The sequence below is a fragment of the Diplotaxodon limnothrissa genome, linkage group LG12, assembly GCF_057381915.1.
Source record: "Diplotaxodon limnothrissa isolate DT_005_m linkage group LG12, D_limnothrissa_male_GT1.1, whole genome shotgun sequence".
Taxonomy (NCBI): Eukaryota; Metazoa; Chordata; class Actinopteri; order Cichliformes; family Cichlidae; genus Diplotaxodon; species Diplotaxodon limnothrissa.
In genome coordinates, this window is record NC_140607.1 from 20344764 (window position 1) to 20357701 (window position 12938).

Here is a 12938-nt window from a genome sequence, read left to right on the forward strand (position 1 = left end):
AGCTCGCCATCTTGAGTGGGAGGGGCTTCTTCTTCTTCGGCCGATAGTAACCGTATCAGTGAATAAACGCCACCCTGTGGTCGGGAATGGTTACTGCGTATATAATCAAACAATATTTAACTGGGTGTTCTAATAATCATATCAAAAACACATTAAAAAAAACTGATGTTATATATGATATGAAAACATGTAACTATAACAGCTGTTCAAGTATTACTAAAATATGACAAGTTAACATCTGGAAAACGAATTAATTGTGACTGAAAGGTGTGGCGCTGGCTTTCTTGAAGTGTACACTGCAGGTCTTCATGTGTTTTCTGTTGTTGTTGCTTTTGCAAAACCTTTCATTGATACTACTATGCATCGCTGAGCATTGTTTTTCCATTTTTTTCTTTTCGGCTTCCAGTTCAGTTATTTGGTACTTTATTTCATTATAAAATTCTTGGAGTTTTTGATTTTTCCTCTGGAGAATAAGTTTTTCTTCTTTCTGTTGTATGTCCTGTTGCTCCTTCTCTTGAAGCAACTCTTGATTTTGGAGCAGTGTTTCATTCAGAGTTATTTGGAGCATTTTGTATTTTTCCTCCATGTCTTCAAGTTTGCATTGCATTTCTTCCTCTTTTATGTCCTGCTGTTCTTTCTCTTGAACAAACGCTTTATTTATCTGCAGTGTTTTATCGAGCCTTATTTGCAGCACTCTGCATTTTTCTTCCATGTCTTCAAGCTTGGAGTCCATTTCTTTCTGTTTTATGTCCAGTTGCTTCTTCTCTTGGAGCAACTGTTGATTTTTGTGCAGTTTTTTTTTTATTATGCTTTACATGCAGCGCTCTGTATTTTTCTTCCATGCCTTGGAGTTTGCACTGCATGTCTCTTGGCTCGATGTCCTGCTGTTCTCTCTCTTGGAGGATCTCTTTATTTTTTTCCAGAGCTTCATCAAGCCTTACTTGCAAGTCTTCGTTGTGTTTCTTGATGTTATGAAGCTTGCAAACCATTTCTTTATGTTGTATGTTGCTTTTTCTTACATTGTACTGTGAGTTGCAGTCATGCATACTGCAGCCCAACTGTGGTGTTCCTGCAGCTAGAAAAACTACCTTAAGCTCCAAACACAGTCTATTAACTGTATTTGAAGCTGGCTTAAAGGCGGCAGGGTGGAGAGTGTGTGGAGAACAGAAAGAAGGGAGGTTCAACCAGGGCCTGCAGCTTACACATGCCTTGCAGGTTAATCTGGCTGTGTATGGTCTTTGCTTCCTGCTGAGATGACGACTTGCTGTTTAAAATCAGTAGCTTATTGTTTAAAACAAAAGAAAAAAAACTTGGCTGCCTACATTTTTCTGCTAAGCGAAGCGTATCATCTAAATCAGGAGTTAGTTGGATTGCTAAGCAGCTGGAGCTGGTTGGATCTTTGGGGCTGAATTTTCATGCTCTTCACACACATTATATTTCCTTCAACTTCAAGAAACTCAGTGGTTTTTTCAGGTGTTTTTTTTTTTTACATTATAAGCTTTGATTATATTTTAATTTTACACTTTTAATGAAGATGTTATGACAGCTGGAACAAAGAAAAAGGAAAAGGAGCTGTCTTCTTGGTTCTGGGTTTAAGGTATCTGTAGGAATGGGAATCAGAACTAACATGAGTACTCAGTGACATAACTGTGGTTAAAAAGCAAGCCATTGCCATTTCCCTGTACATCTGACCACATTTGAATTTAATTATCCTTCTCCTCAATGATACAGAATTATACCACTTTAAGCAGTGTCATTGGTTTATGTGGTAGGTAGCATTACTAAGCAACCATGTAACTTGCTGTAACTAACAACCATGTAACTCACTAATCAATGGCGGCATCTCTTCTTATACATATTTCTTTTTTTATATATTCAATATATTTTCTCTCTGAGTAATACTATAAACAAATATTAATACTTCTAATACTTTTTCACTCTTTTTCACTCTAATACTTTTTTTATTCATGTGATGCATGACAAACTGTAGAGTGAACTCTTTGTTCTCCTGATCAAATGTCATGCTGAAAGATTGGAAACTGAAATATTAAGCAGCTGAAATGCCAAGCAAAGTTCACAAATGATGAAACGTTTTTATTTAAACTGGTCTTTATTGAAAATTCTCAGAGGAGCACCTTTTATTTTTTATTTTAATCTTTATTTAACCAGGTTATTCCCATTGAAATTAAAGGTCTCTTTTACAAGGGAGACCTGGCCTTAAAAGTTACACAAACCAGCCTTTATTATACCAACATATTATATATAAAGATTACTTCTTCAGTATTAGTTGGGCTAAAGAGACACAATCACAACTGCCTAGAAGATCTAAAAAGGAACTATAGTTTACAGCACAATTCATTATTAAGCAACATACACCCACCAGAAACTTTTAGGTACACTTTGATTCCACTGGGCAGAACCACCTTTAGCAGATGGATACACTGTGGTCACGAAAGGAAGGAAATGGTCAGCAACAGCTGTCAGGTAGGCTGTGCGGTTTAAACAATGTGTGCCAAGAAAATATCCCCACATCGCCACCAGCCTTAATATAACCCTTAAAATTCTAATCCTACCGTCTGAATATTGCCACAGAAACTCAGACTCTTCAGACCAGAGAACATTTTTCCATTCTTCTGTTGTCCAATTTTGGTGAGCCATATGAATTTGTGGCATCAGGTTCCCGTTGTCAGCTGACAGTAGTGGTACCTGGTGTGGTTTTCTGGGTGTAATCGTTCAACATGTCATCCTTTTCTGTGCCTTGTTGTAACGACTGGTTATTTAAGTTACTGTTTCCTTCCTATCGGCTCAAAGCAGTCTGCCCATTCTCTTTTGACCTCTGGCATCAGAAGTTTTTTCAGACCATTCTCTGTGAAGAGATGGTTGTTTGAGACAATCCCAGTAGATCAGCAGTTTGTAAAATATTCTGACCAGCTTGTCTAGCACCAATTTTTTGCCACTTTCAAAGTCACTTAAATGTTCATTCTGATGCTCAGATTGAACTTCAGCAGGTCATCTTGATCATGTCTGCACGTTTAAATGAGTTGCTGTTACATGATTGGCTGATTAGAGGTAGTGGGTGTAGCTAACAAAGTGGCTGGTGAGAATGTTAACCTGAGACCCTGCATCATCAATTTGCGTATTTCATTTTGCTGTTCTGCACCTTATTCTTCATTCTGCTCAGCTGTGTTTTATACGTTGTTAAGCTGTGTTGACTTTATTGTATTGTGCTGTAAAATGACCTGATTATCCCAATATTAGGACTTGATAAAAAAAAGTATGTAACAGCTTTGTAATAAAGTAACAACTCCCTGCTCAAAGAGAAAACTTAGTTTATGTCCAACTAATCAAAAATAACAAGGCAAAATTACAAATTGCATCCCAAACATGAACCTGGGTGTCAGGAAGTTATCTCATGTGTTCGCTATAAATATTTCAGATTTGTGTGATAAATATTGTGTGACATAAAGAATCACTGATTAAATAACCCTGTTTAACGAGGCACATTTCATATTGAAGTTGACAACAGTATTGTCCCTGCTCCGTCCGAACAGCCGATCTGCCTCTTTTTGGAAGACTGGAACTCGTTCTGGATTTCCAGAAAGGTTTTGTTCTTGGTTTCAGGGACAACAAGGAAGATATATATTATCACCAAGCAGCAGATAACCAAGAACACCAGGAAACAGTACTGCTTCAGTCCGAGCTGTAAAAAATAAAACAAGTGAGTGGAACATATCCAAGTACAACATCGAGGTTTAAATGTTCATTTTAAATGCAAGAAATGGTGATAAAATATTCCAAAATGATCATAGATCCTCAACCATTTGAACACCTACCACAATGAAGGGGAAGACCAGGCCAATGAAGAAGAAACTGGACCAGTTCACTGACCCTGCAAGCATGTACGCTGCAGGGCGCGAGTTTTGCGTGAACAGCTCAGTTGTTAAGATGTTAGTCACGCCACCTTCATGGGGGAAGACACAGAAGAAATCCCTGTTACAGCTGATGTGCAGACGCAGCTGATGATGCACATGCTTCGGTGAAAGAAAGAACATTTTTACCTGGTCCTAAGCCAAAACTTAAGATGAAAGCAAAAACACAGACCATGCTGAGGTATGGAACAACTGGGCTCGCCTCCTGAAAACAAGGAAGTTGTGCAAAAGAAACGTTATAACACAGGTAGGGACATGCCTTAACCTCTGTGTGGCGTTCAGGTCTGTTGGACCCGTTTTCAGTATTTACCAAAAGAAAAAATATGTAATTTTGATTGTTTCTTCAGACTTTTTGCCTTTGGCTCATTTTCTGCAAAGAATGCATACAATAAAACTTCATAGAGCAACCCTGCACATTCATATTAAGCATGTGTGTTCAGGTGTGTTTTTAGTGTGTATGCGTTTGTGCTCCTGCTTTTCCTGCACATTTTAACCTCTGGGTTGTGGGAACCACAATGTAGTTTCTCACGCTCCATCCCAGGCTGCATATCGAGGGTGGGGCACAACAAATACAAATAGCTTGACCTGTGTGGCTGCGTATTGGTCATGAACTCATTCTCTGCTTAGCACTTTTAGATGAGTCAGTTTTGGAAGATGATGCAGAGAAACAGTTGAGTTTTATCAGATGTGATGGTGCAGACAGGAAGGAACGACGGGACAGACTCAAACTCTGCAGTGATAACTCTAGCCTTTAGCACGCAGGTCACTCGCTGTCAGGTGAGCACTCTGACAGTGCTCACCTGACAGAGTCTGACAGTAAGCACGAGGCTGACCTTTAGTCATCTCCAAAATAAGCTTACCAGCGGCCAACACAGGGAGAAATATGGATGCCAAAAATGGTTAAATTGCATAGTTTACTAGTCCAAGGACTGAAACACCTCCATATGTGATGCAACCAGGGTAACGAAAGCATGAACACCACACAGGGCTTAAACCCTTAAATATCTCTTTTTAAAAAGATTTCTTGGCCTGACGATAATTACCTGAAAAGTTAGGGTCAGCGTGAATAAAACGCAGCAGATAGCCATCAGTGTGTATCCTCCCATGATGAGTACTTTCCTTCCCAGACGGTCAATGAGCATACCCTGTGAGACACACAGCATGTCACAAGACCAGAAAGACTCCAGGCAAACATCTCTTTTGAGGATTACTCTGATCCATTTCATGTTCTATTTCCAGCCATCTTACACAAACGTCTTGAAATTCTTTTCTATTTTTCTTCCTGATGGTTTCTTTTTTATAATCTGACCGCCTCTGACAGTTCATCGCTTGGAAGCGATATTTGAAAGGTCTCATCTTGTGATTTTAAGATTGCTGTAAGTGTCATAGAGGATCATTATTTCTGTGTTTGCTGAAACAAAAAGAAAAATTTGAAACTAAAGTTCAATGTATTTTCCAGTTAAGATAGATTATAAATAGTATGCACAACTAAAGCCATTTCACACATAAACTCTGAACAGTGTCAGGAGCTGGACTTGGTCACATGAGACACATGACACCCGGGAGAAGATAGTTCACTTCAGATGTGCTGTCTCACCTGGCAAAACTCAGCTTGCTTCAGGAGATCCTGCCTCCTCGGTAGAGTAAGCCGAAGTTATTGCACTGCAAAGCTGAGGTCTATTGTGACTTATTTTTTAACAAATGATAGTCCTGAGTGGGCTTGCATGAAATCTTATAGTCTAAAACTCCCTTGTATTCATAATCTGACTCAGTAAAAATAATTGTAAAAGTATATTAATATTCGGACCATTACACACATTGTTTTGGGTTTACCAGTTGGATTCTTTGTCACATATTAGTCCAGTAATGGGTAAGCAGTCCTTCACCCCAGGAAAAGCAAATGTTACTTTTAAAGGCTTTGGGCTTAAAAAGTGTAAGATCTGTATCTTCTAACCTCTGACGTCATCATGCATTATGAATAAGTGAGGCATACATTTAGTCTATAAAGAAAACTTGTCTGTAAACAAGAAGAAGTTTTATAAGAGTAAATTTCACTTCACAGACCACCACAAGCACCCCAAGCAATAGCAATGACAAAGAAATTCGTAGAAAAAAAATGTCACATTAGAGTTTTATGATATTTGTATATCCTGAGTTAAACTGGAAGCAGAGATCTCATAAAAAGGACTACAAGTCAGCTTATGCTTTGAGTCATACTTATAAGGTGAATACACTCAGATTAACACACAATAACTGTGTAGGGCAGGGATGATGCATACAGCTCACTTTGATCTTAAATGGGTCAGAGCAGTAAAACTACACAATAAATGTGTAAAATTACAAAAAAAAGCTCTGGTGGTTCATGTCATGTAATTAAAACATATCTAGTTTTCATTTTTGCGGGCATTTCTATAGTAGGTAGTGAAAAAACAGGAACTTTCTTGTTATTTAATTGTTTATCTATTGGGCCAATTCTGGCCCCCAGGCCTTATGTTTGGCACCCTCAGTGTAAAGGGACTGGAATTTTTTTTGAAGTCAGAGTTAGGTAAAAAATGATCCCAAAATACATTCATCTACACTTAAATCTATTGAGTTTATTGGGTTTTTAGAACATATCTGTGTAAATATAAAAAAACTAGTGAAGGTCTACAATAAAGAGATGTCTTTATGAATGGAAATACAGAAGGCTGACAACGAGGCGCAAACCACTGGTTACACTCAAGAACAAGAAGAAGATTCGACATGTACAGTACTGAAATAGATTCTTTGGGTAGATGAAACACAGAAGCCCAACTGATTGGAAGAGAAAAGCATGGCGAAGGAGAAAATCTGCTCGTGATCTGAAGCATGAAATGCTATCTGTCAGACATGGTGGAGGCCTAATGCATAGGCATGCATGGCTGAACAGCATTATAATGTTTACTGATTATGTGACTGCTGATAGAAGTAGCACAAAGACATCAGAAGTTTGCACAGCTATAATTTCTATTAAAATGGATAATGATCCAAAGCATACTGCAAAGAGTTTGTCTGAGGCAAATAAATGGGATATCCTTCAATGACCAAGCCAGTCACCTGATTTCAATCCACCAGAGCATGATTTTTTAGTTCTTAAATAAAAAACTGAATGAAGACCCACAAACTAGCAGCGACTGAAGATGGATGCTGTAAAAGCCAGGGGAACATCTCAAGGGAGGAGATCTGGTGATGTCTGTGGGTTCTAAACTTCAAGCAGTTGCAGTGGATTTTCATCCAAATACTAAAAACAATACTTGAAAATACATGACGAGAAACTCATACTTACACATGTTAAAGCGGTGATGCATTCACAGGCACCAGTGCCGACAGTGGCGTATGGTATCTTATCACTGGGAATACCAGACTGTTTGAACACGTAACCTGCGTAGAAGTAAATCTACAGGGAGTGTAGAAAACAAATAAAGAAACAAACACAAAACCATAACTTTCAGTTCTTTGGAAACTCCTTTTTTATCTTTGTGTGAACTTTTTAAAGTGGTCGTACGTACAGCATTGATGCCGTTCAGCTGTTGTGCAGCGTTGAGCACCATGATGGTTAGAACTTGCCAGCGTAAAGAGCGATCAGCAAAGAGCTCCCAGGGTTTCTTGGCCTGTAAACCTGATAAGCTATTCCTCTCCTTCTCAATATCCTCTTGTTCACTGTCACAATCAGCTATACCGTGCAGCTGCTTCAGGGCTGCAGACACATAAGACACACAGGACTTCAAGTTATTGCACTTCCTTCATATCTGACTAATCTGCGGTGGCTGTTTGCTGTTTGGGGGGGTGTCCTGTCAGAAGGTTTCCACCGTCAGAAATTTATCACATGCTTGAAATGAAAAGATAAATGTCTCTGCCTCTGGTTATTTCTGCCAAAGGGTAGTCTTTATACATTTTATTATTTACGCTGTCACATGCACTAAGTCATCTTTCCTGGAAGAACACAATTCCCAGCGATCTGAAATGGAAGGAACGGTGCAGCTGTTTTACCTTTCTTACAACCCTCTTCATCCCCTTTGTTGATGAGCAGATAGCGTGGGCTCTCAGGGAACCAGGGCAGGATCAGGAGCTGCAGAAAAGCTGGGATACAGGTGGTGGAGAGCAGGATGGGCCAGTACTCCTCTTTCCCCAGGAGCTCTCTGTATAATTGTACAAGGACTTCAGCTTGATATTTTCTTTGAAGGGATGTAGCATTGGAACTGTGTGAAAAGTTCTTCTTCTTAATGTGTTTATTCATCACCTGAGGCCAATCACTTGTCCGGTAAAGATCCCCCCAGTAATGAAAATTGAGGTTCCCATTCCCATAGCACCACGCAGTGAAGTCGGAGCTATTTCTCCCAAATATAGAGGTTGAACACAAATGGCAATGCCTATAAAAATATTTAAAAGACATTTCAGAAGGTTTTCATGCAGCATCATTATTAGCCATTATTAACTGGACATCTAATTCATGTATCTGTGTTTCTCCAAGATTTAGAAACAAAACATTTAAGTGTTCCTGATGTACTCACCTGCATTTAATCCAGAGATGAAACGTCCGATGATGAGTAATTCAAATAACCCTGTAGGATAACTCAGACCCATCAGCAAAGCAGCCAGGAGTGCAAATATGTTATTGGTCAGCAGTGTCCCTTTTCTGGAAAGAAAAAATGAATCCCATTATTTATAAAAGAGAAGACAATTTTTCATTAAAAAAAAACAAAAAAAAAACATGTCCATACCTTCCGACCCTCACAGACAATGTTCCACCAATCAGTGCCCCTATAAGTCCTCCTAAAGTGAATATGGACACGATAGTGGACCAGAGGAGGGTGAGACCATCATCTGATATTTGAGTTTGGTAACGCTCGCTCCAGGTTTGGTTGATGAAATCTTGCACATACTGGAGAGAAAAGAAGAAAATTGAACACAAACACTGTTTTTTATCAACACGAGTGCAAAGCAATGTCTAAATACTGCCACTACTCTTATTATCAGTCTACTTTTTTGTCACTGAATAACATCACTGTACTTGGCGATCATTAGACCGCCTGTGCTTGTTAGAACAAATTATGTGTTGTGTGTTTGTGTGTGCGTGTTCTCTAATATCAGAATAACAAAAACAGTGACTGTAGTCCACGTGTTACTAAGTTTGCCCTCAGACCGTGTTTTGATCATTTAGATCAATAGTTATGGAAAAAGTCCAGTGAGAGGCAGCAGAATTATTACCGCTGTGGGCGCATTGATGACAGATATATTATATCCATACTGAAAGGTCCCCCCGATGCCAGCAGCACACACAGCCAGCAGAAGTGATTTGTTTGGAAGCTGCAAACAGAAAAACAGACCCACAAACAAAAGTGTTTCAATATCATCTTGGACAGAAAGCTGCGTCCCACCATGCTGCCAAACGTACTTTTATTTTTCAAAACCCTTAATCCATTACAATCCACTTACCTTTGGCCGCCTTCTATCTTTGGTTGCTTTAGCTAGAAGAGGCTGATATTCATTCTTGTATTCTTTTGGCATGTTTTATATTTTTCTTAAAGTCCTGGATTCTTTGAGGGAGAGCAGAATATCAGAGTATCCTTCTCGCAGGAGCTTGCATCCAACAGGAAACTTAAAGCGGATGGGGGGATGAGTTTATGCCGGGGATAATACAATTGATCTGTTGTCAGAAAGTGTCCTTAGGGTGTGGGGAATTGGCTAAATTATTCCATGTTTATTCAAAGTTCATGGCGCACTAACTGAATCCAAACACAGCATGCAGTGTAGTTTAATTACTTTCACATAAAAGAAGAAAAGTATTTCGGGATCCACACATAGGGGAGTTACATAGCATTATGATTTTGGTCTACCGAAAACATGTTTCACAAAGAGTAGCACAATGTGCACCTATTTTAATATATTTTGGTTTCTTTTCTTTTTTTTGTTTTTAAAGACTTGCATAGCTCACAGGTTTGATGCCATGGAAGTGTGATGTATGCCTACAGGCAGTATGCAGTACCACATTCACATTTTAAAAGGCTGAGAAAAAAAAATCCATAGTTATGCCGTAACATATGTCCTAGGCTATACGCTCAGCAGTAAAGATGCTATGTGCGGACTCCCCCTATAGTTCAAGTATAGAAAAGCAGTTGGTGAAGTTTTTTGAATAACTGCAGCCGCTGGATGGATTAACTGTGGAGAGCAATCTGGGCCGGCCATGGTGCAAGGTTTTTGTGGCTGCTGTCTTTTCCATCATAAGGACTCCAGTCTCCGTCAGAGGAGGGATGCACGGAAATGTTTATAAAGAGCAATTCATTAGCAGTTTAATAAAGTTGATAATAAATATTCATAATTTAAGACATTCTGTATACAACAATCCGAACTGCAGTTATAATACATATCAATACCAAGTACTTTAAACGGATTTTTGTCAATCTGGCAACCCAAAACCACGCGCTTTTAGAATTTAAATATTTATTTAGGATTTATTTTAGGATTTAAAATATAAATGACATTTATTTAGGATTAAAATTATTAAACTACGGATTACAGCTCGCATCCTCCACAGACACTAGCTACGTTTTATTTCATGTGAATTTAACGTTTTTCTTCACGACTTTGCCTCGTGACTGGCTCTCTTTAGTCATTTGAGGAAAGACGTCTGAACCCAGGAATTATTTTTTTTAAAAAACCCCAAAACGAACAAAAAACAAGAAAAACAAAAAGAAACAAAAAACCCTGCAAATATTCTAAAATAATTTATTTTATTTATTTCTTTATTCTTTTTTTTTTCTTTCTAACAGCCCTCATTGGTTCCAAACCCATGTATGACTCACCTCTTTCCTTGATTCCGCACGTCCCTCATCCGCGTTCATTTTGAAAGCTGCCGTAAAGTTATGCTCGCAGAAACCATTTACAAAGACTAAATTTTGCACTTGAATCCAAGTTCTGACAAAGTAGCTGCCTACTGTAAGGTGCAGCACATGACCTCGGCTCAGCGTAGAGGCTGATTAAGAGGTTGAGGCACATTCCTGCTGCATGGTGAAGCTTGCTCTCGGCTAAAAGAGGGCTTGTTAACCCAAATATTAAAATAATATTCACTTTGTGTTACACACTTCACACTTACAGCTTGTTTCAACTGTCATGTGACTTTTTTTTTTAGTTTGGTTCATGTATTGTGGTCACGAGAAAAAATAGTACAATAGGTTCTCACTATATTCAAAGATGATAACACAAATTTATTGTTCAGGTAGCAGAAGATGTCATCTGCTAATTTGTAGTTCCATAAAATTGGATTCTATTTTCCATGGATGACTGCCTCCTAGGTAAATACATATTTGGGTTTGAATTACTTTGGATAAAAGTGATAAAACAAATAATTTCTAAAACGTTGACACTGATTTTATTTCCAAGGTCGCTGCGCTCTTAAATTTGTAAATCATTCAAAGAGTTCTGTAGCTTACCACAAAAAAACAAAAAACGTTTTAATCCCGTGAGAACTTTTGAGACTCTAAAAATGGAAATCTCAAATAGAGTTAACAGTGGATATTTTTTTCAAAATGTACAGCTCAGCTTTAGTTTCAGTCTGTAGTGATGATTTGTTGATCAACGTTAAAACAGAGACAGAAAAAAAAGGAATACTCTCGTGTGACACAGCTTAAAGCTTATTCAAACAAAACCCACTGAAGTTACTTGTAGTACAAAACAAATAAAAAAAAGGTTGCTCTTTGATAAATATGGTCATTATACTGACCACATTTATGAAACAATGACGCAAAAGATCATTCATTCAGCTGATGCTGTGACAGCGCTGTTTCCACAAAGTTTTTACCATTTCGTTGTACATGTACAATGACAATAAAGGGCGATTCTATTCTATCTATTCAATGGACATTCTATTGCACCAGCTCCACTCTATACTACAGACGCAGCAGAGCACAGTCTCCCTCAGGCTGATCTATTCAGGACACAAAAAACGTGTCATTTTTACTGTTTATGAAAAATGTATAAAAAATTGTAAAACTTGTATGATGCTTAACAAGGAGGTGCAGCAGGTAGAGTTACAAACTAAAAGGTCAATGTTTGATCCCTGGGTCCTTCAGTCAGCTTGTTGAAGTATCCTACTGAACCCCAAACTGTCCCCTCATTGGAGTGTGAATGTGTGCAAGGCATGGAATAAAGTGGTGCATGAATGTGAGCACTCTATCTGAGTGCTCAGTTAGGTAAAAGTGTGATATAAGTACCAGTCCATGAAAAATTAAATTTTTCATGGACTGGAGGGAAACCCCTAACCTCATCACTTGACTTAAACTTTTTGATAAAGATAGGGGTGAATCAGGTGACCCTCAACCATTCCTTAGTTATGCTGCTATAAGGTCAGACTGCTTATACCTTTGATACACTGAGCATTTCTTCTTCACTTTTCTTTCCCCAGGTGTTCATACACTACTGCATGCCATTGAATTGTGTCTTTTATCCCCCACAATCTGTGTTTTGTCCTGTCTCCCCGTACCCTCTTTGTCTTTTCTCTTTACCCTTACTCTGAGTTGGTTGCACCAGAAACTGAACTGGTTCTGCAGGAGTTTTCTTCCTGCTAAAAGTGTGTTTTTTCTTTCTCATTCTGGCCGAGTGCTTCCTCATCAGGGGTTATCTGATTGTTGCTGTTTCCTCTCTAACCTTACATTTAAAGCACCTTGAGGCAATTATTGTTGTAATTTGGAATTACACGAATAAAACTGATTTGAACTGTAATAGTTTTAATAATAGTTTTGTCAGTTATAATTTAGCCTATTTATAATAATTGACTTCTTAACGCCCACTTGTAGTACCATTCGGGGCCCACCAGGGGTCCGTGGCCCACATTTTGGGAGCAGTTCGGGAGGGGCGAGAGCTAATTGTAGACATTCAACATGGCAGCAATTTTGTCATATTTCTATGGACAAAGGTCAGTAATACAAACTAATCATTAAATAATATTTAAAGCCACGCAGGGCATAATAACACCTGTGTGTTCAGATGTCATGA

The 12938-nt window shown here is 38.6% G+C and overlaps 1 protein-coding gene across 3 annotated transcripts; it reads right to left on the bottom strand.

Moving 5' to 3' along the window:
- Positions 1–3505: 3505 nt before the first annotated feature.
- On the bottom strand, positions 3506–10825 carry slc2a11b (solute carrier family 2 member 11b). Of its 3 annotated transcripts, none has more exons than XM_085368216.1 (12): positions 10751–10825; positions 9156–9254; positions 8669–8829; positions 8459–8583; positions 8188–8317; positions 7938–8086; positions 7457–7644; positions 7234–7344; positions 4973–5074; positions 4059–4134; positions 3834–3961; positions 3506–3700 (listed from the first exon to the last, which is right to left on the bottom strand). In XM_085368216.1, the coding sequence occupies exons 1-12, from the start codon at positions 10787–10789 to the stop codon at positions 3506–3508; spliced, it is 1503 nt and encodes a 500-aa protein (XP_085224342.1). In that variant the 5' UTR covers positions 10790–10825. The 3 variants fall into 3 exon arrangements, with proteins under 3 accessions (XP_085224342.1, XP_085224341.1, XP_085224340.1); XM_085368215.1 differs by lacking the exon at positions 10751–10825 and adding an exon at positions 9384–9455; XM_085368214.1 differs by lacking the exon at positions 10751–10825 and adding an exon at positions 9383–9455 and having other exon boundaries at positions 9156–9268.
- Positions 10826–12938: the final 2113 nt, after the last annotated feature.

Excerpts from the sequence above, each read along its gene's own strand:
- slc2a11b (XM_085368214.1), bottom strand. The coding sequence starts at position 9,455 with ATGCCAAAAGAATACAAGAATGAATATCAGCCTCTTCTAGCTAAAGCA. Across the intron at positions 8,584-8,668 it reads TTGTCTGTGAGGGTCGGAAG|AAAAGGGACACTGCTGACCA; the intron begins GTATGGACATGT and ends TTTTCTTTCCAG. Across the intron at positions 7,645-7,937 it reads TGAAGAGGGTTGTAAGAAAG|CCCTGAAGCAGCTGCACGGT; the intron begins GTAAAACAGCTG and ends ATGTGTCTGCAG.